The sequence below is a fragment of the Heterodontus francisci genome, chromosome 11, assembly GCF_036365525.1.
Source record: "Heterodontus francisci isolate sHetFra1 chromosome 11, sHetFra1.hap1, whole genome shotgun sequence".
NCBI lineage: Eukaryota > Metazoa > Chordata > Chondrichthyes > Heterodontiformes > Heterodontidae > Heterodontus > Heterodontus francisci.
Genome location: NC_090381.1, coordinates 19,896,749 through 19,920,792, shown reverse-complemented (window position 1 = coordinate 19,920,792; position 24,044 = coordinate 19,896,749). Strand labels below are relative to the sequence as shown.

General features: G+C 43.6%; 1 protein-coding gene across 3 annotated transcripts in view; it reads left to right on the top strand.

Annotated features, from left to right (window-relative positions):
- farp2 (FERM, RhoGEF and pleckstrin domain protein 2) overlaps positions 1 to 24,044 on the top strand; it is a 208,108-nt gene that overhangs the window by 6,683 nt on the left and 177,381 nt on the right. For all 3 annotated transcript variants that reach the window (XM_068041747.1, XM_068041746.1, XM_068041748.1), the window contains exon 2: positions 177 to 398. In XM_068041747.1, the coding sequence (XP_067897848.1) occupies positions 204 to 398 (195 nt within the window). In that variant the 5' untranslated portion in view covers positions 177 to 203. The remainder of the gene's footprint in view (positions 1 to 176; positions 399 to 24,044) is intronic.

The following is a 24,044-nucleotide window of genomic DNA, read 5'->3' as shown; positions in this document are numbered from 1 at the left end:
ACACAGAGATATTTTAGTGCATCTCCCTGACATCGGCTACAGTGTGATATTAGCAAAGATCAAGAAAAACCAAGAATATTTTGCACTTTTGTGCCTACGTAACAAACTACTACATGATTTAAAATGAAATCATAATCTGACGACAAATGTTAAGCTTGGTGGTTTCTCTTTCCTAGACAACATCCGTTGCCCGCTGGCGAGCAATGGAGGAGATGGAAGGAACGTATCGTGTGTTGCAGACTCCTGGAGCTAGACTTGGAACACAGACAAATGCAGCGATTAGTACATTGGAGGCAGGGCAAGGCCTCTCCATGGCAACCTCTACCAAAGCCCGGGGCAGAGGGATCCAGCTTGTGGTCCGGTTGCTGGATGACATAGAAGAGCACGTTGAAGTAGAGGTGAGAAATTTTTGTTTCCAAAAGGGAAGTTGAGTGGTTTTGCTTATTTTTCTAGAAAATACTGCTTTTTAAAAAAAAAATTGTTCGACTTGTAGGGTATCCTATGAATTCCAAACACAGATGCTTGTTGCTCTTTTTCCATCATTTCAACAGTAGCTCCCCACTTTCATCATGTCTGACATGATGAGGTTCAGATTGACTCTTGCCAGTGCATGTCCCCTCTTTTCACGTTGAAAGCACGTTATAGCTTTCAGCAGCTGCCTTTTTTCCCAGTCACTCCTTGTGGCCTCGAGGAAAACTGAGGTGCACCTTCATCATCCTGAAATCTGCACATGACTATCCCTCTCAGTTGTCTGCAACATTCTTGCATTTGAAATGATGAGAGGCTAAGATATATTGCCATTAGAGACTTTCCGATCACTTGTTGGGTTGGATACACTGCTCAATACGGTGCTTAGCCATCAGACCAGGAAGATCTCAAGTTTGACCCCGATTAGTGCTCTCAGGACATCTAGCTGGTGCAGTGACCGATCTGATAGTGAATAGGTTGTGGATTGACCAGGAATAATCAATAATAGGTGGTCCTTCCATCAGAAACCATGAGGGTGGGAAATGGGAATGGTAGTTGGATGCAACTGGCTGTATTCTTCTATGGTTGGGTTGAAAAAATATTGAGAAGAATGTTTTGATGAAGTAACAGAAGGTTGATGAAGGGAATGCAGCGGATGTTGTCTATTTGGATTTTAAGAAAGGGTTTGACAAAGTACCGCATAAAAGGCTAGTTAACAAAATTGAGGCTCGTGGAATAGGAGGGTCAGTTGGATAAAAAAATTGGTTCAAGGAAAGGAAACAGTGAGTTGTGCTAAGTGGTTGATTTTCAGACTGGAGAATGGTAGACAGTCGTGTTCCCCCAAGGGTCGGTGCTAGGACCGCTGCTTTTTTGGCTATATATAAATGACTTGGAGATTGGAATACAGAGTAGAATTTCAAAATTTTCCAATGATACCAAATTAGGAGGAGTTACAAACAGTGACGATGATCTAAATCGCCTGCAACAGGACATTGATGGGCTAGTAGAATGGGTGGACAAGTGGCAGATGGAATGTAATACAGACACGTGGCAGAAGGCAATATAGACTTAGCGCAGTTCGAAAGTGTGTACAGGAACAGAGGGACCTGGGGATGCGTGTGAATCTATTTTTGAAGGATGCAGGGCATATTGAGAGAGTGATTAGCAAAGCGTATGGGATCTTGGGCTTCATAAATAGAGGCATAGAGTACAAAAATAGACAAGTTATGCTGAAGCTTTGTGAAGCTCTGGTTAGACTCCTACTAGAGTATTGCATCCAGTTCTGGTCACCACACTTTAGGAAAGATATGAGGGTCCTTGAGAGGGTGCAGAGGAGATTTACCAGAATGGTTCCAGGGATGGGGGATTTTAGTTACAAGGTCAGGTTGGAAAAACTGAAGTAGTTCTCCTTGGGGCAAAGGAGATTGAGGGGAGATTTGACAGAGGTATACAAGATTATGATGGGTTTAGATAAGTTAGACAAGGAAAAACTGTTCCCATTAACTGATGATACAATGACTAAGGAACACAGATTGAAGGTTTTGGGCAAGAGATGTAGGGGGAATAAGAATTACACAGTGAGTGGTAATGACCTGGAACTCGCTGTCCACAATGGTGGTGGAAACGGAGACAGTGAATGATTTTGAAAGGAAATTGGATGGGCACTTGAAGGAAATAAACTTGCAGAGCTACGGGGATCGAGTGTGGGAGTGGGACTGACTTGTTCTGCGGAGAGCTGGCATGGACTCTGGACTGAATGGCCTCCTTTGATGCCATAAATACTGTATGACTCAAGTGTGGGAGGAGCTTCACTTTGTACTGTGCATCTGCTGACACTCGGTCTAAATGTTTTATTGTCCAAGATGAGCACAAAAAACCCTGCTGTGTTTAAATTTAGAGCTTCAATTTGCAAAACTCGCTGTGTTGTATGATTCAGGTGCAGGTAACACAAAAACTAAGCAGTAAGTGGCCCAAAGCTAACAGTTTGTACAATGATAGAGATGTGTACCGTTTAGCGCCCAACCTTAATATTTTTATACCAGGGACCATAGCGCAGTGTTACTCTCTGATAGCACTGCAAGCAGAGCATTCTTTGCTTCGAGTGTAGTATTGTTAGATTTGTAGCTGCAATCTCCCACAAACAGTGAGACGAAGAATCAGTTGATTTGCTTTTTGATGGTGCTCTGCGTAATTAGGTTTTTGATATGCCTCGGCATTGTTCAATGTGATGGTGACATGCTGCATTCTGCATAGTATTGTTTTGGGTAGAGGATTTACAATAGACTGTTGACCTTGCTGGGCAGCTCCAAGCTGCAGAACACAGGATGATACTGTTTAAGCTCTGCAAGATGCTTGATGCTGGTTTAGAGAGGAGACTTGGAGGATGCTTCCTCCATTTGATGTGGGATCTTTTAACATACACGTAAATCAAGGGTCCACCACGCTAGTTAACATTTCCAAAAAGTAGCAACCTCTGGCAATATCAGTGTTGCACGGTAGTGCAAAACTATCTTTAGATAATGGGTTAAATTCCTGATTATGGACCTTGAGCCACAATTATTTATAAACAATACTGATACCAACTGTGTCATCTGGTGCAAAGGATATTGGACAAACAGTTTGTGTGCATGCGCTTTTGCAAATTGGCTTCCACATTTCTGACACTATTTTGATTTGCTCCCCAGAGCATTTCTTAGGGATACTGCTATAACCAGAACAGCTATCTTCACTTCACCGAATTTGAATTGAGGGATGCCTGTGAACTCAGAATTGCTGCTGAAAAAAGTTTGCTTAATGATTGTTCTCGCAGTCTCGCTGTATGGGGCTGGAAAGTATGAACAAAGGAGCAAGAAGGCTATTTAGTTCCTTGATCCTGACTCAATGACCTGCCTTTGCCCCATATTCCTTATACCTTTGGTTAATAAAAATCTCCTGTCAATCTCAGATTTAGAATTAACAATTGATCTAGCATCAACTGCCATTTGTGTAAGAGTGTTCCAAACTTGTACCCTTTTGCCTGTGGAAGTGCTTCCTAATTTCACTCCTGAGAGGTCTGGCTCTAATTTTCAGACTATTCCCCCACCGACTTTATAGCAGGGCATTTAGAAAAATTCAAGATAATCAGGCAGAGCCAACATGGTTTTGTGAAAGGGAAACCATGTTTAATCAATTTATTGGAGTTCTTTGGGGATTTACTTGTGTTGTGGATAAAGGGGAACCAGTGGAGGACTTAGATTTCCAGAAGGCATTTGATAAGGTGCTACATCAAAGGTTATTGCAGTAAATAAAAGCTCGTGGTGTAGGGGGTAACATATTGGCATGGATAGAAGATTGGTTAGCTGACAGGAAACAGAGTAGGCATAAATGGGTCATTTTCTGGTTGGCAAGATGTAACGAGTGGTGTGCCACAGGGATCTGTGCTGGGGCCTCAACTTTTTACAATCTATATAAATGACTTGGATGGCAGAACCGAAGGTATGGTTGCTAAATTTGCTTATGAGACAAAGATAGGTAGCAAAGTAACTTGCAAAGAGGACATAAGGAGGCTACAAAGGTTAAGTGATAGGTTAATAGGTTAAGATGGGTTAAGTGAGTGGGCAAAGACCTGGCAAATGGAGTATAATGTGAAGTGTGAAATTGTCCACTTTGGCAGGAAGAATAAAAAAGAAGCATATTATCTAAATGGTGAGAGATTGCAGAGCTCTGAGATACAGAGGGATTTGCGTGTCCTAGAGCATGAATCACAAACGGTTATTATGCAGTTACAGCACATAATTAGGAAAGCTAATAGAATGTTATTATCGCGAGTGGAATTGAATACAAAAGTAGGGAGGTTATGCTGCAGCTATACAGGGCATTGGTGCGACCGCCTCTGGAGTACTGTGTACAGTACTGGTCTCCTTTTTTAAGGAAGGATGTAAATGTGTTGGAGGCAGTACAGAGAAAGTTTACCAAAATAATACCTGGAATGGGTGGGCTGTCTTGTGAGGAAAGATTGGACAGGCTGGAATTTAGAAGAGTAAGAGGTGACTTGATTGAAACATATAAGATCCTGATGGGTCTTGATAGGGTGGATGTGGAAAGGATGTTTCCCCTTGTGGGAGAATCTAGAACTAAGGGCTGCTGTTTAAAAATAAGGGGTTGCTCATCTGAGACAGAGATGAGGAGAAATTTTCTCTCTCAGGGTCGTGAGTCTTTGGAATTCCCTTCCTCAAAAGGCGGTGGAAGCAGAGTCTTTGAATATTTTTAAGGCAGAGGTCGATAGATTCTTGATAAGAAAGGGAGTGAAAGGTTATCGGGGGTTGGTGGAAATGTGGAGTAATCAGTTCAGCCATGAACTTAGTGAATGGCAGAGCGGGCTCGAAAGGCCGAGCAGCCTACTCCTGCTCCTAATTCATATGTTCCTATGTCCTAGACTTCCCAACTAACGGAAGAAGGGTGGGTAGAGAGAAACTATCTGTTGACCTCTTAATATCTTGAAAACTTAAATCAAATCACCCCTTAACATTCTAAATTCTAGGGAATAGAACCCTAGTTAGTGTTATCTATCCTTGTAATTTAACTGTTGGGCAGCAGTTATCATTCTGGTAAATCTACACTGCACCCCCTCCAAGGTCAGTATATCCTTCTGAAAGTGTGGTGCCCAGAACTGCTCACATTACTCCAAGTGTAGTCTCACCAGGGTTTTGTATAGCTGAAGCATTACTTCTGCCCCCTTGTATTCTAGCTCTCTATAAAGGCCAACATTCCATTGGCCTTTTTGATTATTTTCTGTACCTGTTAGTAGCATTTTAATGATCTGTGTACCTGGATCCCAAGTTTCTTTGGACGTTCACTGTTGCTCGCTTTTCACCATTTAGAATGTACCCTGTTCTCTAACCTTCGGTTCACCTACACTGCTTACAATGCTGCCTATCTTTGTGTTGTCAGGCAAACTTAGATATGTGCCTTTCTATCTCATTTAAGTTTATAAATATGAACAGTTGAGGGTCTTGACAGGGTGGATGTGGAAAGGATTTTTCCCCTTGTGGGAGAATCCGATCCTTGTGGGACACCACTAGTCACATTCTGCCATTTAGAATACCTGCCCATTATCCCTACTCTCTGTCTCTGCCACTGAGCCAGTTTCCAAACCAGGTCAGTAATTTGCCATCAGTTCTATGATCTTCAACTTCAGTTAACAGTTTCTTATGAGGGACTTTATCAAATCCCTCTGGAGTCCATAGGCACGTGTCAGCTCTTTAGAAAGAAAATAATCAGGTTTGTCAGGCGTGACCTACCCTTTACCAACCTATGCTGATTCTCCCTGATCAGCTGAAAATTTAAGATGTTCTGTCACCCTACCCTTAATTATAGAGTTTAATCATTTCCTGTCAACAGATGTAAAGCTAATTGGTCTATAATTCCCTGGTTTCCTCCTCTCACCTTTCTTAAATAGCGGAGTGACATGTACAGTTTTCCAATCTAAAGTAATAGTTCCCAAATCAAGAGAACTTTGGAGGATAAAGCTGAGGAAGAAGAAAAGAGCCAGTAAAAAGTCTGTCTCATCCCAGCTTTAAAGGCTTTCAGGGGAAGGGTGGGAAAATGTGGGAAAGATTATTTGCAGTCTACCCAGCACCTCCTAACTGCTTCATATTTAATTATCTGAATCGTAGTTCTGTTTGCACTGTTGTGAAACATGATCTTTGTATAAGGGAATGTGATAATAGAAATCTCTGTGGTTTTGTAGTGCAATTTGATTTGCTGTGGCACTGTATAGAGTTCAGCAGGAAGTAATCTAAGAAAGACCTTATTCAGTGGGCTAATGATTTTTTAAGTGATTAGAGTTTTACACTGCAACGTGGGTAGATTTTGCTTGCAGTTCTTGCAGGGATACCACGAAAAACATGCTGGAGGACACTTTGCTTATTGGGACACTTAGCTCGCGTGATGTTGATTGCCTGTTGTGATTTGGGATTAGGCTCCAGTGGTGCTTTATTCCTCCTCGTCTCTGTAGGAGAGGTAAAGGATTGTGTTTGGCATCAGAATAAGTGTACCAGCACGAAATGAGAACAGAATTCCTCGTGCGGTTCCAACGCTAACTGTAAATTACTGTTTACATTGGTGAAGGTCCCATATGTGTTTTAGCCACTTACTTGACTGTGGGAGGGGCAGTGGTTATCTTGTGTGTGCTTACACAACATTGGCTGGTAGACCATCATAGTCTCCATGACACTTGTGTCTGTGCTCAAGGTTAGGTGGAGCTGCCTATCATTGCAGTCTAGTCAGCATTTTATCTGGCACAGAGGAATGGAACTTGTGTGGGTGTAATTATTTTTTGGACTGGTTGAACCTGTCTTCAGTTCCCTGGTGTGCAATGTATCAGCAGTAGTATGTTTGTAATTAAATCCTGCTTTCTTTTCAACAGTCTGAAGGTGGTAATCAGCATTTTCAGAGGGAATGCAATTCTTTCTACTTCATCCTGGCCTTTTGGGAAGAAAGCTGGCATTATTAGGTTTGCAATTCGAGTTAATGTTGTGCTTCCCATATTCAGAAGTCTTTAGGATAATCACCACACATGCCCTGTGATTCTGTTACTTCTCATGAAGTTATTGTACATCTGGCTGAGGTCCTGAGCTTCAATATGTGGCATCCTCTAGCCATTTGCTGGTTCTTGCATGACTGCCCCTTGTCTTCTCTTTCTCCTGGACGGCTGGGATCACGAATCTGCCATGTGGGGTGAAAGGGGTGGGGGGAGGGGATGTGGTTGGTGGATGTGTATCTGACTCATGCGATATCCACTTTGCACCGAAGGAAGTTAGATCAGAGTATTTTCTAAATGGTGAAAAGCTAGGAACTGTGGAGGAGCAGAGATATTTCAAGGCCTATATACAGAAATAATTAAAAACTAGTGCACAGGTGTTAAATAATGAAAAGGTCTGATGGAATACTGGCCTTGTTGAATATAAAGGGTGGATGTTACATTGTGGTTGTATGAAGCTCTGGTTAGACCCCATTTAGAGTGTTGTGTTTAGTACTGAGTGCTGTACCTCAGGAAGGATTTTGACCTTGGAGGAAGTTAAGCTCAGATTTACCAGAATGCCGCTGAGCTTAAAGGGTTAAATTATAAGGCTAGGTTACATAGACTAGGCTTGTATTCCCTCAAGAATGGAAGATTAAGTGTATAGGATGATTAAGGGAGTAGGGTAAATTGAGAGAAACTATTTCTTCTGATGGGCTGGTGCAGAACAAGGGGGCGGGGGTGCAATAACTTTAAAATTAGAGCAAGGCCGTTAAGGAGCGATATCAGGAAGCACTTCTTCATGCAAAGGGTAGTGAAAATCTGGGACATTCTCCCCCAAAAACTCTTTGATTTTTATTGGCTAAGAGTATTAAGGGTCACAGAACCAAGATGGGTAAGTGGAGTTAAGATACTGATCAGCCTTGATATAATTGAATGGGAGAAAAGGCTCGAGGCAGATTGGCCTATTCCTGTTATGTATTTTTGTCTCCTTCAGTGTAATTTTGATTTACTGGCCTGTAGGGAGAAGGTTTATAGCCAAAATGGGAAATCGTAAATCCATAGCAAATGCTGATGTGCGAATCTGAGCAGCTGTAGTGGTTGCTGTGTTGTCAAATCCACTCTGCAGTATAAATGGGCTTGATTTGGCGTAATGGGAACTGGGTAATGTTGCTTCCATGAGGGGTGCATTCTGCAACATAAACAGAATATTGTAACCAATGTTTCCTCCAACTTCTGTTTGCTGTGCACGGCCGACTAGCACACATCTTAATGGGAATGTTGCTCGTGTGCGACCTGTTTGTTCCCTGCATGGCACAGTCCTGATTGCTGCATGGCCACACACCCAAGCAGCTTAGAGGGAACATTGGTTGTAGCCTCTCTCCAAATATTCTGTTATTTAGCTTTGATTTTCAGCGCTGTCTCACTGTAATTTGAAAAACACTTTTGCTATATCCTTGGCTGTTTACCATTTTGTTTTCAGGATTTAAAAGGAATTAAAAAGAGATTAATGAGACAAATCCCTTCCAGCTGACTTCAATCCCATCCAAAACACACAAAGCTACTTTGGATCAAAGTGTACCAATTATATAGTGGTGTGTCTGTGATGTTAGCACCATATTGCTCATTTTTCTCAAACTTTTTGTGGCCCTAAGTGTGGCTGACCACCCCATCATCCACTGCGCCTCTTCTGTGATTCACCTCCATAGCATTACCCTTCTGTGATTCCACTCCTACGTTTGCCTGTGTAGCACCCCCCCCCCCCCCCCCCCCCCCCGTAATGCTTTCCTTGTCCCTGTGCAGTTATGTCTATCCTTGGCCTGCTCTATTTCTTCATTTCCATGTTGCCTTTCAGCCATGTTATCTATAAGCGTGAGTTCAGTCCCCACACGCATGCTGATGACCACTCAATTTTAAGCTGTCCACAACCACCCTTGACTCCCTGACTGTTAATGTACTGTCCTTGCTACATCTCTCTCCACCTTAAAACCTCCCTCTTGGTTCATGCTGTTGCGGTACACCTTTAGGTAGATGTAGCTATGATCTATATACATCACCAGGTAGGAACTGGTATAAGTTACCACATGATAGGTAGTCTGCAGTGTATAGTCATCCAAGTAAGATGTGCTGTCAAGAGCTCTCCCAGATTGTGCATGTGCTACTTAATCTCCATGAATAAAGAACCCACATTTGAGTTTATCAATCCTACTTCAGTGGTTGGGGATAAGCTGGGACTTTAGCCAAATGTTGGTAAGATCAAAGTCATTCTGCTTGATTACCTACTGAAATGCCCCACCCCAGCCACCAGTTCCATCTAGAGCTGGGTTTCAGAGTTCACTTCCATTCTGTTACCACCCGCGTCCATTTCCTGGTCCTTCATAACACTGTGCCTACTTTTACACAGCAGCTGCTGAAGCCCTCAATTCTGTGCTCAGCTTCTCCAATGATCTCCTGAATCCACCAGCTCACTCAAAACTTTATTGCCTGCATCCTATTCCATACTAAGTGATACTGATCTGTCACTCCTGACACCTCGTCTTGTTATTAAATCTCTCAATAGCTTTACTGCATACTTCTCAGCCCTGTTTGCCACTGTTGAAATACTTTGGAGCTTTGTGCTCCATCATAGATGGTCCCATCGCTACACTTTGGAAGTTTCTTCCCAAACCCTTTTCCTTGCTACATCTCTCTCCACCTTAAAACCTCCCTCTTGGTTCATGCTGTTGCGGTACACCTTTAGGTAGGTGTAGCTATGATCTATATACATCACCAGGTAGGAAAAGGTGTAAGGTACCACATGACAGGTAGTCTGCAGTGTATAGTCATCCAAGTAAGATCTGCTGTCAAGAGTTCTCCCAGATTGTGCATGTGCTACTTAATCTTCATGAATAAAGAACCCACATTTGAGTTTATCAATCCTACTTCAGTAGTAAGAAAAGGAAACACAACACATGTCTTCACTCACTAAATGTCAGCCACGGCTCAGTTGGTAGCACTCTCAGAAAGTTGCACTCCAATCTCGGCTGACAATGCAGTGCAGTACTGTCAGAGGTGCCATCTTTCGGATGAGATGTCAAACCAAGGCTCCTTCTTCCCTCTCGGGTAGATCTAAAAGATTCCATTGCACTATATTGAAGAGCAAAGGAGTTATTCCTGGTGTCCTAGCCATTATTTATCCTTCAAGCAACATCACAAAATGTATTATCTGGTCGTTATCATATTGCTGATTATGGGAGCTTTCTGTGTGCAAATTTGGCTGCTGCATTTCACATGTCGTAACAGTGACTACACTTCAAAAGCACTTTGGTTATAAAGGGTTTTGGGGTGTTCGGTGGTCATGAAAGGTGCTATATAAATGCAGATCTTTTCTTAAAACTTGCCTCAGTTCCTGCTCGATTTCCTTTCTTTGTTCCTTGGATATTGTGTTATGTTAAAGGTATTAAGTGTGCAAGTTGTTGCTGGGAAATTTGTTGTGGAGTTACTGTCTGATATCACATGTCTAGCCATTTGCTTATGCTGCAAATATACTGCTGAAAATTTGTGTTCTTTTGTATCCGGTGTGCCTGGTGGTTGCCCTGTTTGCATTGGTGTGTCAAATGCCCCCCTCACCTTCACCTGTTGGTACGCCAGAAGCACCTTCCCCACCTTCACCCATTAGTATTGTTCTAGACCCTGTGCTGTATCAAAGTTTTAGCTTGAGCAGGCTTTGAGTTTTGAGAGGAGACCAAGAAAATGAGCTGTATAGCTTTGAGAGGCTCTGTTTGAGCCGCCTGAACAACTGGAAACTCGATCTACTGACAATTGTTTCTTGATTGCTTCCTGGCGCACTCTACAATCAAAGTGTACTTCCTGCACTCTGTTTTACTGCAATCTTGATACTGTCATAACGGCTCGCTACATGTGCAGAGGCTAGAGGGGGAGGAGGGCAGTGGGAATGGTCCTCTTTCCAGTATAACTCAGACAAGAGTAGTAATGGGACAGATCTTGCTGGAATTGCAAGCCAATAAAGCAAGGTGAAGGTAACAGAGCATCTGAGAGCTCAGTGAACAGTGGGACCACAGTCTACTCCTCTATCAGTGAGATTTAAGACACAAACAAGAAATGCTGGTAATACCCAGCAGGTCTGGCAGCATCTGTGGAGAGAGAAGCAGAGTTAACGTTTCAGGTCAGTGACGCTTCATCAGAAGTGAGATTTAAGGATTGAGACAGAACTAGAGTAACAACTGAAGAAGGAATTGGATTTGGAGAATTCAATATCAAATCAGGTACAGAAAGAGAAATAAAAAAGATTGGATTGAGAGAGAAAAGTGGGACAAAGGAAAAGAAAGAAATGTAAAAATGGTGAAGTGGTCTTTGAAAATGTCCTGCGAGGGCAAATTGTGAGTATTCAAGGAGTCGAACAAATTAGAATATTCATTCCTCTCTGACGTGCATTATACGTGAATTGGCCAATTTTAAAATGGATCAACCTGCACTGGATGAGCAGATATTTCCTCCAGTTAAATATTGGGAAGACTGAAGTCACTGTTTTTGGTGCCTGCTCCAAGCTCCATTCCCTAACTACTGACTCCATTCCCTCTCCCTGGCAGCCTTGGTGTCATATTTGACCCCGAGATGAGCTTTTGACCATAGAACTAGGAATCATTAAGACCGCCTATTTGCACCACCCCATCACGTTGCCTTACTTAGCCCCTGCTTTAGGTCATCTGCTGAAACCCTCATTCATGCCTTTGTTGCGTCTAGACTTGACTATTCCAATGCACACCTAGCTGGTCTCCCACACTCTACCCATGGTGAACTTGAAGTCATCCAAAACTCTGCTGCCTGTGTCCAGACTCGCACAAAGTCCTGTTCACTATCACCTCTGTTCTCACTGAACTACATTGGCTTCTGGTCAAGCCTCAGTCTTGATTTTAAAATTCTCATCCTCATTTTCAAATCCCTCCATGGCCTTTTGTAATCTCTTCCAGAACCATAACCCTCTGAGATATCTGCGCTCATCTAATTCTGCTTTCTTGATCATCCTTGATTTTAATTACTCCATCACTGGTGGCCATGCCTTTAGCTGCATCGGCCCGAAGCCCTGGAATTCCTTCCCTAAACCTCTCCGACTCTCAACCTCTCTTGCTTCGTTTATGGCACTCCTTAAAACTTATCTCTGACTGTGCTCTTGGCCATTTGCCGTAATATCATTTTATGTGGCTTGGTGTTTAATCTTGTTTTATAACATTCCTGTGAAATACCTTGGGATGTTTTATGATATTAAAGGCACTGTATAAATAATAAGACATTGCTTGGTTTGTTCCATTCCCAATGTCTCCCATTGTTGAAGTAACTTGGACAGGCATGGATTCTTCTCGTGTCGAATACTCTTTTTTTTTTTTTTCTCCCCCTCTTTCTTAATGTTGTGTAAAGTTCAACTCAATCCTATGCTTGAATAGTGCTTCCATTCCTAGGAAGGGTCTTGTACCTATCTGCTATTTGATAACACCACCTAAAACAGATTACCTGGTCATTTATTCTCATTGCTGTTTGTGGGAGCTTGCTATGTGCAAATTGGCTGCTGTGTTTCTCTACAACAGTGATTATACTCCAAAAGGGTAGTTTATCTTTTTACAATTCCTTCATTTTGGAATATCATGTACTGAATCTTGGTGCAATGTACATTTGTAGTGAAATAGGTTTGTCGTCATGAAGTGCTGCTGTGGGTTGCTTTCAGTTTAACAGTGCCTTGTCTTTTTAATTCTTTTGCTTGTTTGCTTGAATCTTGTTAATCCAAATAAAAACTAGCTTTTACTGCGTTTTCTTTTTTATTCCCTGAATTTACCCTGCTTTTTTGGACCCAATTCCTGGTTTTTGATGTTGAAAACAGAACCAGTAGAAAATGACTGCAATGTTCCTTAAACCGCAGGCTGTGATTTGGGTGTTCATGGTCATTTGAGGCCATTATTGATAGTAACCCAAAGATTTTGGATTAATGTTTCCATTGTATGTTCTTTAACAGCTAAACTGCTGGAGTGTGTGAGAAAGCAGTGGGAGGCTGGCTTTTGCAATTGTTCATTCAAGCATCTGGTTCAGAACTAAAAATGCGCTTAGAATTGAATAATTCGCTTGAAATTTTCTGAATTTTTCACATAGTTGAAATTAACTCTTGCTAACATTTGTGTCTGTTTGCACTGATTCCAATAAATAAACTTATATTTATAAGGAGATATTAGGACAGTTAACCAAAAGCTTGGTCAAAGAGCTTTTGAGGAGCGTCTTAAAGAAGGAGGGAGGTTTATGGAGGTTATTCCAGGACTTGGGGTGTAGGCAGCTGAAGGCATGGCCGCCAGTGGTGGAGCGAAAGGATTCGGGGATACATGTTGTCCTTTAGGGAAGGAAATCTGCTGTCCTTACCTGGTCTGGACTCCATGTGACTCCAGACCCACAGTAATGTGGTTGATAAATGCCCTCTGAAATGGCTTATCAAACAGCTACAAAGTTAATAAGGAATGAAATCGGAAGGACCACCCGCCATTGACCTAGGCACTGGAAACGACAATGGCAAACCCAGCCATGTTGACACCAGAAGCAGTATGGGATGGACAGAGCTAAGCGATCCCACAACCAACGGATCAGATCTAAGCTCTGCAATCCTGCCACATCCAGTCGTGAATGGTGGTGGACAATTAAATAACTAACAGGAGGTGGCTCCACAAATATCCCCATCCTCAACGATGGAGGAGCCCAGCACATCAGTGCAAAAGATAAGCCTGAAGCATTTGTTGCAATCTTCAGCCAGAAGTGCCTGCATCACAGATGTCAGACTTCAGCCAATTGGATTCACTCTGCGTGATACCAAGAAACGACTGAAGGCACTGGATACTGCAAAGCCTATGAACCCTGACACCATTCCAGCAATAGTACTGAAGACATGTGTTCCAGAACTAGTCACATCCCTAGCCAAGCTGTTCCAGTACAGCTACAACACTGGCATCTACCCAGCAATGTGGAAAATTGCCCAGGTATGTCCTGTACACAAAAAGCAGGGCAAATCCAATTTGGCCAATTACCGCCCCATCAGTCTACACTCAATCATCAGTAAAGTGATGGAAGGTGTCGTCGACAGTGCTATCAAGCGGCACTTGCTTAGCAATAACCTTCTCAGTGATGCTCAGTTTGGGTTCCGCCAGGGCCACTGAGCTCCTGACCTCATTACAGCTTTAGAGTCCCTTCGGCCCACCGTGTCCGTGCCAACCATCAGCCACCCATTTATACTAATCCTATGTTAATCCCATTTTTCCCTCTCACATCCCCACCTTCCCTCAATTCTCCTACCACCTACCTACCCTAGGGGCAATGTTTTTTTACAATGGCCAATTTACCTATCAACCCGCAAGTCTTTGGCATGTGGGAGGAAACCCACGCGGTCACAGGGAGAACTTGCAAACTCAGCAGAGGCAGTACCTAGAACCGAACGCGGGTCGCTGGAGCTGTGAGGCAGCGGTGCTCGCCACTGTGCCACCCATTCACTCAGATACATTTCCCCGCCTTCTCCTTGTAACCCTGCACCTTCTTCCTTTTCATATAAGGGTCCAATTTCCTTTTGAATGCTTCAATTGAACCTGTTCAGAGCAAGTTCACCATAACTTCCTTGCTCTTGTACTCTATGTCCCTATTAATAAAGCCCAGGGTACTGTATGCTTTATTAACCGCTCTCTCAAACTGTCCTGTCACCTTCAATGACTTATGCACATATACACCCAGGTCCCTCTGCTCCTGCACCCCCTTTAGAATTGTACCCTTTATTCTACATTGTCTCTCCATGTTCTTCTCACCAAAATGAATCATTTCACATTTCTCTGCATTGAACTTCTGCCACCTGTCCGTCCATTCCACCAACTTGTCTTTGTCCTTTTGTAGTTCTACACTATCCTCCTCACAGTTCAAAATGCTTCCAAGTGTTGTACTGTCTGCAAACTTTGAAATTGTGCCCTGTACACCAAGGTCTAGGTCATTATATATCAGGAAAACCAAGGGTCCCAACACTGACCCCTGGGGAACTCCACTATAAACCTTCCTCCAGCCCGAAAAAGATCCATTAACCACTACTGTGTTTTCTGTCACTCAACCAATTCTGTATCCATGTTGCTACTGTCCCTTTTATTCCATGAGCTACAAGTTTGCTCACAAGTCTGTTGTGTGGCATTGTATCAAACGCCTTTTAAAGTCCATGTACACCACATCAACAGCATTGCCCTCATCAACCCTCTTTGTTCCCTCCTCAAAAAACTCCAGAAATTTAGTTAAACATGATTTTCTCTTGAGAAATCCATGCTGGCTTTCCTTAATTAACCCACATTTCTCCAGGTGGCTATTAATTTTGTCCCGAATTATTTTTTCTAGAGGTTTCCCCACCACCGGATTTAAACTGTCTGGCCTGGAGTTGCTGGGCTTATCTTTACACCCTTTTTTGAACAAGGGTTTAATGTTTGCAATTCTCCAGTCCTCTGGCACCACACCCAAGTCTAAGGGTGACTGAAGAATTATGGCCAGTGCCTCCGAGATTTCAACCCTCACTTCCCTCAGTATCCTTGACATCAAGGCAGCATTTGACCGAGTATGGCATCAAGGAGCCCGAGCAAAACTGAAGCCATGGGAATCGGGGGGGGAAAACTCACCGCTGGTTGGAGTCATACCTAGCGCAAAGGAAGATGGTTGTGGTTGTTGGAGGTGAGGTCAATCATCTCAGTTCCAGGCCATCACTGCAGGAGATCCTCAGGGTAGTGTCCTAGGCCCAACCATCTTCAGCTGCTTCACCAATGACTTTCCTTCAATCATAAGGTCAGAAGTGGGGATGTTCTCTGATGATTGCACAATGTTCAGCACTATTCGTGACTCCTCAGATACTTAAGTAGTCCATGTAGAAATGCAGCAAGACCTGGACAATATCCAGGCTTGTGCTGATAAGTGGCAAGTAAAATTTGCGCCACACAAGTGCCAGGCAATGACCATCTCCAGCAAGAGAGAATCTAACCATCTCCCTTGACATTCAATGGCATTACGATCACTGAATCCCCCACTATCAACATCCAGGGGGTTACCATTGACCAGAAACTGGAATAGCTATATAAATACCGTGACTGCAAGAGCAGGTCAGAGGCTAGGAATCCGGTGGCGAGTAACTCACCTGCTGATTCCCCAAAGCCTGTCCACCATCTGCAAGGCACACATCGGGAGTGATGGAATGCTGTCCACTTGCCTGGATGGGTGCAGCTCCAAGAACACTCAAAAAGCTCGACACCATCCAGGACAAAGCAGCCCACTTGATTGGCACCCCATCCACAAACCTTCACTCCCTTCCCCACCGACACACAGTGGCAGCCGTGTGTACCATCTACAAGATGCACCACAGCAACGCTCCAAGGCTCCTTCGACAGCATCTTCCAAACCTGTGACCTCTACCACCTAGAAAGGCAAGGGCAGCAATTGCATTGGAACACCACCACCTGCAAGTTCCCCCCCCCCAAGCCATACACCATCCTGACTTGGAACTATATCGCCGTTCCTTCACTGTCATGGGGTCAAAATCCTGGAACTCCCTTCTTAACAGCACTGTGGGTGTACCTACCCCACATAGACTGCAGCGGTTCAAGAAGGCAAGTCACCACCAGCTTCTCAAGGGCAATTAGGGGTGGGCAATAAATGCTTGCCATGTCAGTGACGCCCATATCCCACGAACAAATATAAAAAAAAAATGATGCCAGAATTGGAGGAGCACAATGATATGAGGGTTGCAGGTCACAGATAGGGAGGGACTAGCCATGAAGAGATTTGTAAACTGTGGCTATTAAAATTGAGGCATTGCTGGACCAGGAACCAATACAGATCAGTGAGCACAGGGATAATAGGTGAACAGAGCTTGGTGCGAGATCGGATATGTCCAGCGGAGTTTTGGATGAGCTCAAGTTCCTGGACGGTGGAAGATGGGGGGGCTGGCTAGGAGAGTATTGGAATAGTCAAGTCTCGAGGTTTCAAAGATATGGGTGAGGGTTTCAGCAGCAGATGAGCTGAGGTAACAACTACTTATATAATACATTTAACATAATAAAACTTTCCAGTGCGTTTTGCAAGCGTTCGAAAACAAAATACGGCAGGGTGATGTCACAGATGTGGAAGTAGCGGTCTTGATTGTTACAACCAGGTGAGAAAGAGGTCTAGGGGTTTCTGTCAGCCTTCACCCGGTCTTATTCTAGGAGGGTTTAATTTTAAACACACCATGTTTTTCGCTCCTCCTTGGTGAATCCTTGTTCACTGCTTTCCAATTATAAGGCAAAGAAACCAGCGCAAACAGGCTTTCTTAGGTTTAAAGAAGAAAAGATGAAATTTATTAAACTTAAATTCTGATTCGGTTAACGCCTACGGATACACGACACGTCCACACTAGCATGCATACGCGATACATGCAAATAGAGACAGAAAAGAGCAGAAGAAAAATAAAGTAGAAAGGTTTGAGGCAATATCTGTAGAATTTTTGTTACAGTTCTTCGAGCTAATTGTAGACTCCTTGATTGTAGGTAGATCTTGCTTTTCGTTTGGGCCCAGTATTCTTCTTAAACCTTGTTTGCTGTAGGAGATTTTTCTCTCTTGGGGTTTATGTGTCTTCAGTGGATTCAGAGGCTTATGAGAAAGAGGTGGGAGCAGACAGCAGAGGTCTTCTCAGTCCAGGAGCAAACAGACACACTCTGCCCAAACTGTTTGTACAAATTCAAAAAACTCAGGTTGCCCGGCAGGTTAGTTATGTGACTAGCTGGTTTGACTATGTCTGTTTGTGTATTCAACCATCTTAGCAGTCAGCCTGTAATTCGACCTCCCCCATCTTCAACGTCTGGTGATCAAAAGTCCATTGTGGGTTGAATGTGTCAGGGAATGGCTGCTTTGTCCTTCCAAACACTGTCTGTTAATATGCAAATGCCTTTCCAGCCAAGATCTGGCAATTTTTTAAAGCAGGTGCTTTCTTCAACAGTTTGAAATTTAATGTCCATGTGGCAAAATTAATATGCCTCATGCTTGGCAGGTGGGGCCTGCATGACCTGGTGATGAAGCGGATATGTGATTGGGGACTCATCTTTGGGTCAAATAGAATGCCAAGTTTGCGAACTATTTAGTTCAGCCTCAGACAGTTGCCAGGGAGAAGGATGGAGTTGGTTGCCAGAGACCAGAAGTTGTGGCAGGGATCGAAGACAGTGGCTTTGGTATTCCTAATATTCAGTTGGAGGAAATTGCTGCTCATCCAGTACTGGATGTTGGACAAGTAGTGTGACAAATCAGATTCACTGAAAGGGTTCAGAGAGGTGGTATTGTGATAGAGCCGCCATTCACCTGTATATTGCATTTTTATTAAAATGAATATTTTTTGAGTCGTATTGGCTTGGCTTCTTTAGACTTCACCCAACCTGAAAATCTGGCAACCCAGAATTCAACAGAAATGTGGCCAGGGAATGGGAAAGCAGAAAGATGCTCTCGGAGCATGGGGGAAGGCGTTATACTCTTGGAGGATAGGGGAATGGTTCAGAGATGCTTGGAGGTTTGAGAAAATAGACAACACAAACATACACAATGGAGAACACAAAGTGATTAAATGGTAGGTGCCGTTAATATTGGACAAAGGCTTACTGAGAGAAATCCAAGAATGTATGAGGCAGCATATGAATGTTTTATGTGTGGGATAGGCAGATAGAGAAGGAAGCATGAAAAACTGGTAAAACAGACTAGGTTCCATTGGTTTGGGAGTCTGGTAGAAGAAGAAAATGCAGGAAGGCAGCAAGGTTCAAACCTTGCCAACAGTGTCCCCACCCAGGCATTTGACACTTAGTAACACACAAAAGCTTGCACTTGACCACTTTTTTAGTCATTTGGCAGTCACCTTTCCCAAATTTGTTTCCACTTTCAGAGCATGTTGCGTTCAGAGACATATACAAAATAGTACAGAAGTTTTTCCAAATTTATTTAAGAAAAATATAATATGCAATGCATGGAAGCTGTAAAAAAAAAAATCAAGGGTCAATAAAACAATCTTTAGTTTTGGAAGAGCAAAATGCTACCTTTGCATTTCAATTAAGTAGGTTTTCTATTATAATAGGTTTTGATTCAGTGATGGTATAAAAAATTGGAAGCTTGATATTTCTGAGCAATTGACAGCGATGATGGTATCTTCCATATGGATCGTATGGATTATTTCCAGGAGTTGTAAAATCGGAAGGAAACACACTGATCTTTGCCACTGCAACACTTCTGAACAGTCGATCCATCTAGTCTTCCTGAGCTTACGACAGTGCAAAGTGTTGTGTAAATTTGCCCTTGCTGTGGAATTCTCTCCTATTTTTACTCCTTTTCCTTACCAGTTTCCCCCATCGTGTTGGAACAAATAGCTGGTGTGCTTGTACAAATAGCAAACCTTCTGAATGCAAATTGAAGTTAACTGATACCAGTTTTCAAGTGGCTACTGCCGTTCGCCCTGTCAGATTTGCAACTTGTTGATCCTTGTTTATAAATGGGGATTATATGACTCTCATGGATCTAGGCTGCTTCGTCAGTTGGCTTTGCAGAATCCCAAGTCTAGTTTAAATGATCAAATATACAAGGTGTAGAAATGCATGGGGATTAATGAACTACACATTAAGGGGTTCTGTGGATTGACACCATTTAGACTCCAGAAGCGAGGTTTGAGTACAATGGATTGTTACTGCCACGTGGTGTGACATGGGTGGTTCCCACACTGTTCAACTTCCCACCTGACTGCAGCAAGTGTATTTGTATTAAGAGTTTAACCCCATGCTGTTTTCTTCAAATAACCAGATAGTGACAGGTTTTCTTGTAGGTTTTAAAAACACAAAGTCAATTGTTTATTGATCAAGGGGCGGCGCAGTGGTTAGCACCGCAGCCTCACAGCTCCAGCGAACCCGGGTTCAATTCTGGGTACTGCCTGTGTGGAGTTTGCAAGTTCTCCCTGTGTCTGCGTGGGTTTTCTCCGGGTGCTCCGGTTTCCTCCCACAAGCCAAAAGACTTGCAGGTTGGTAGGTAAATTGGCCATTATAAATTGCCCCTAGTATAGGTAGGTGGTAGGGAAATATAGGGACAGGAGGGGATGTGGTAGGAATATGGGATTAGTGTAGGATTAGTATAAATGGGTGGTTGATGGTCGGCACAGACTTGGTGGGCCGAAGGGCCTGTTTCAGTGCTGTATCTCTTTAAAAAAAAAAAAGATGCCTTATCCCGAAATTATCGCAACCTTATTCACTCATTTGTTTGCTCGCGCACACGCATTCACACGAAGAAACAGATAGCGAAGGGAAAGAGGTAGGTTGGTTTCAGTGGGGGAGAAGGGTTACAATAAACTTGTTGAATTCTTTATTTACAGATACAGCACTGAAACAGGCCCTTCGGCCCGCCGAGTTTGTGCCAACCAACAGCCATCCATTTATACTAATGTTACATTAACCCCATATTCTTTACCACATCCCCACCATTCTCCTATCACCTACCTACACTAGGGGAAATTTACAACGGCCAATTTACCTATCAACCAGCAAGTCTTTGGCTGTGGGAGGAAACCGGTGTGCCCGGCGGAAACACACGCAGACGCAGGGAGAACTTGCAAACTCCGCACAGGCAGTACCCAGAACTGAACCCGGGTCGCTGGAGCTGTGAGGCTGCGGTGCTAGATAATTGCACGCCTGCAATGATTGTAGATTTCTCTCCTGAAGATGGTGGGTCACTTCCAGCTCTGCTGTATAATGTAGATGTTGGATTTTTTCAGCAAGGCATATGCTTTCCGGCTTGCTGGAATGCCAGCTGTTGCAAGTAGCTTCACCTTCTGGGTCAGTGTGTGTCTCTCTCTGTGTCACCTCTCACCTCTTGCTAAAGGCCTGCTCAGGTCAGGAAAAAAAAACCCGACCCAAACCCGACTGAACCACATTGGACCTGAGCCTGACCCGACCACCGGAATGTTCACTTTACCTATCTTCCAATTCCGAATATGTTTCTTTTTAAACAACCTTTCAAGTCTAATTAATACTGCATGTCCGACCCGGGCCCGACCGCCGAACCTGGAAGAGCGACCCGACCCAACACGAACCCGACACGTCATTTGGTCCTGTTGGGTTCAGGTCAGGAGCAGGCCTTCTCCTCCTGTTAGGAGACACTCTGTTTTATCTACCCATAGTGATCACACAGTGGCCCAGGACGTGGTAACTTCGCACCTCCTTTGTTTTAGAAGAAGATATTCAATTCTAGAATGCTTTTAGGATAGATGTACGATGGGTTTCATTGGGCTTTGAAGATTTGTCCTTCGTCTTTGTCAGACTGTTTGGATACACAAAAAGCTAATCCCCTTTTTCTTGGATCGCCATTTTGTTCACTTTTTAAAATGAACATTCATTTTTTTAAAGACAAAGTTAGTTTTTTTTATAACTCTTCAAAGAGTTAGTGTATGAATGTTGTATCATTGCAGTCCTGATGTGCGTGACAGGATGCACAGGTGGAACAGCAGGTGTAGCAGCTAGGTGTTAAGTGGCAGCTATTAATGCAAACAACTAAGCCTTGCATGGGGGCTCAAATGGAAAACAAGGTTAATTAACTGCTTTGAACTATCTTGTGTTACAACCAAGACGGGAATAATGCACTGTTGATTCAGTCCCACTACTCCACAGGTCATAGCATATTAGTGAAGTTTCCCACCTACCAGAAAAATAGCCAAATTAAACACTTTGTCTCCCAGAATAAAGCACACCAAACCAGGTTTCTTTAAACAACAACAAAATTAACTATTAATAACCTAAGTCTTAAACAATAATGAGATAACTCTTATACGTTAAAAGATTCTTTTCAAACTTCTTATTCTTCCTCACCCTCATGTACGCGCACATACATTCAAAAGAAAACTGTTATCCGGTTTTAAAAACAATGTTTTGGATTACAGCTGTTTCTTAGGAATAATAAAATAACTGGGTTGTAAAGTTCTGATAGGATATTTCCGGGTCAGTAAGGTGTCCCAGAGTTGAATAGTCAGATGCCACTTGAAGTCCCTCCTTGCTGTGAATTCCACATTTTCAACTTGCGTGGCAGTGAATTGGAAGTGATCCTCTGTCTTCAAACTGAACTTTCAACCAACAGAGAAATCTACAAACACCTCAGGCCTGCAACCAAAGACAACTTGGTGAGAATTCAACAGGTTTACCAGGAACCCTGAAACCCTACCTCACTTACCACTTTTCCCCTGTGTGTGTGTGTGTGTGTGTGTGTGTGTGTGTGTGAGAGAGACGTGGTGCACTGCAGCGCAAGAGGCACGTATTTTATTAATTTGAGGGTCACAGCGTGCAGCTAAATTCGGACATTGTGAAATAGCCCCGTTATATTATTTGTTTCAAATTTTATTTATCTCTCTTTCTGGCTGGCTGAACATTCCGCAGCTGACAGGCTGGGCAGGCCTCAAACCTGGCTCCTTTTCACCACCAAATCTGATTGGCCCCTCTCCCTCCCACCGCAGATAGGAGACATTTCAACTTCTGCTGATGAATGTAGGCCAAGAGATCAGAAAGTGAGGAGCAGGGCTCGAAGCTGTGTCTGCCCACGTGCTCTTTGACAACTGCCCCCTTCGAATACAGAGCCTGACTTTTCTGTGAGCTTTAGCCAGTGGTTGCTGCTTTGAGTTGCAGCTGCTCCAATGATGTCAGTTTTTTTTATTTGTTCCTGGGATGTGGACGTCTCTGGCTAGGCCAGCATTTATTGCCCATCCCTAATTGCCCCTGAAAAGGTGATGGTGATCTGCCACCTTGAACTGCTGTAGTCCATGTGAGGTAGGTGCACCCACAGTGATTTTAGGATGGGAGGAGCTGGAGCGCGTGAGGCACGTATCACTGCCAGTGGTTGCAGGTGGGGGGGGGGGGGTGTGGGGCGGCATGTAGCGAGTGGCCCACATTCAGTGGCTGGGGTTGGGGGGGGGGGGGGATGAAGTGGGCGTTTTCCTGCACATGCGCCAATTACTCGTGCCACAGAAAGACGTACGCATTACGTGATGTCATCAGCGCATGTGCCAACCCAGTCCTGGCAAGGTGGAACGCCGCGTAGAGAGCAGGAGCCCGTTTGCACATGTATGCAGCGTGGTGCAGTCTGATGACATCAGCGGCCAGCTGCATTGTCAGGAATCACTTTGTTCTCAATAGGCACAGCAATGTCCCACAATCAGCAAATTGGGGGAGATGGTGGTAATGTCACTGAAATAGTAACCCAGATGCCCTGGCTAATGCCCTGGGGATACAGGTTTAAATTCCAGCACGGCAGCTGGTGGAATTTAAATTCAATGAATTAATAAAAATCTGGAATTGAAAGCTAGTCTTGGTTTCATGGCACCATTGCTATAATCGATTGTTGTAAAAACCCATCTGGTTCACTAATGTCCTTTAGGGAAGGAAATCTGTCATTTTTACCTGGTCTGGCCTACATGTGACTCCAGACCCACAGCAATGTGGTTGACTCTTCACTGCCCTCTGAAATGGCCTAGCAAGTCACTCAGTTGTAAAGGGTAGTTAGGGATGAGCAACAACTGCTGGCCTTGTCCACATCCCATGAAAGAATACAAAGGTTTTCCTACATGGCAATAGTGACTGCAACCCATAGAATCATTTTGAAGTGTAAAATGCTTTGGAACTTCCTGAGGTTGTGAAAGGAGCTATATAAGTGCGAGCTGTTTTCTTTCTAATAACCTGTATTCCCATGCTATGAATTATGGGATTGACCTTGGGCTTCGAAGTAATTGAGGCCCTGCCTAATATTTTTATTCCTGTATACAACATGTGCAGATTTCTGTTCATTGTGTAAAAAAACAAACCTGCACAATGCTCTCATACTGTTATGTTATGTTGAACTAGCTGGGGTTGGAGGGGGGGGGGGGGAGATGAAGTGGGCGTTTTCCTGCACGTGCGCCAATTATTCGTGCCACAGAAAGACGTACGCATTACGTGATGTCATCAGCGCATGTGCCAACCCAGTCCTGGCAAGGTCGGCTGCCTTTTTTGGAGGAGAGGGAATAAGAGGC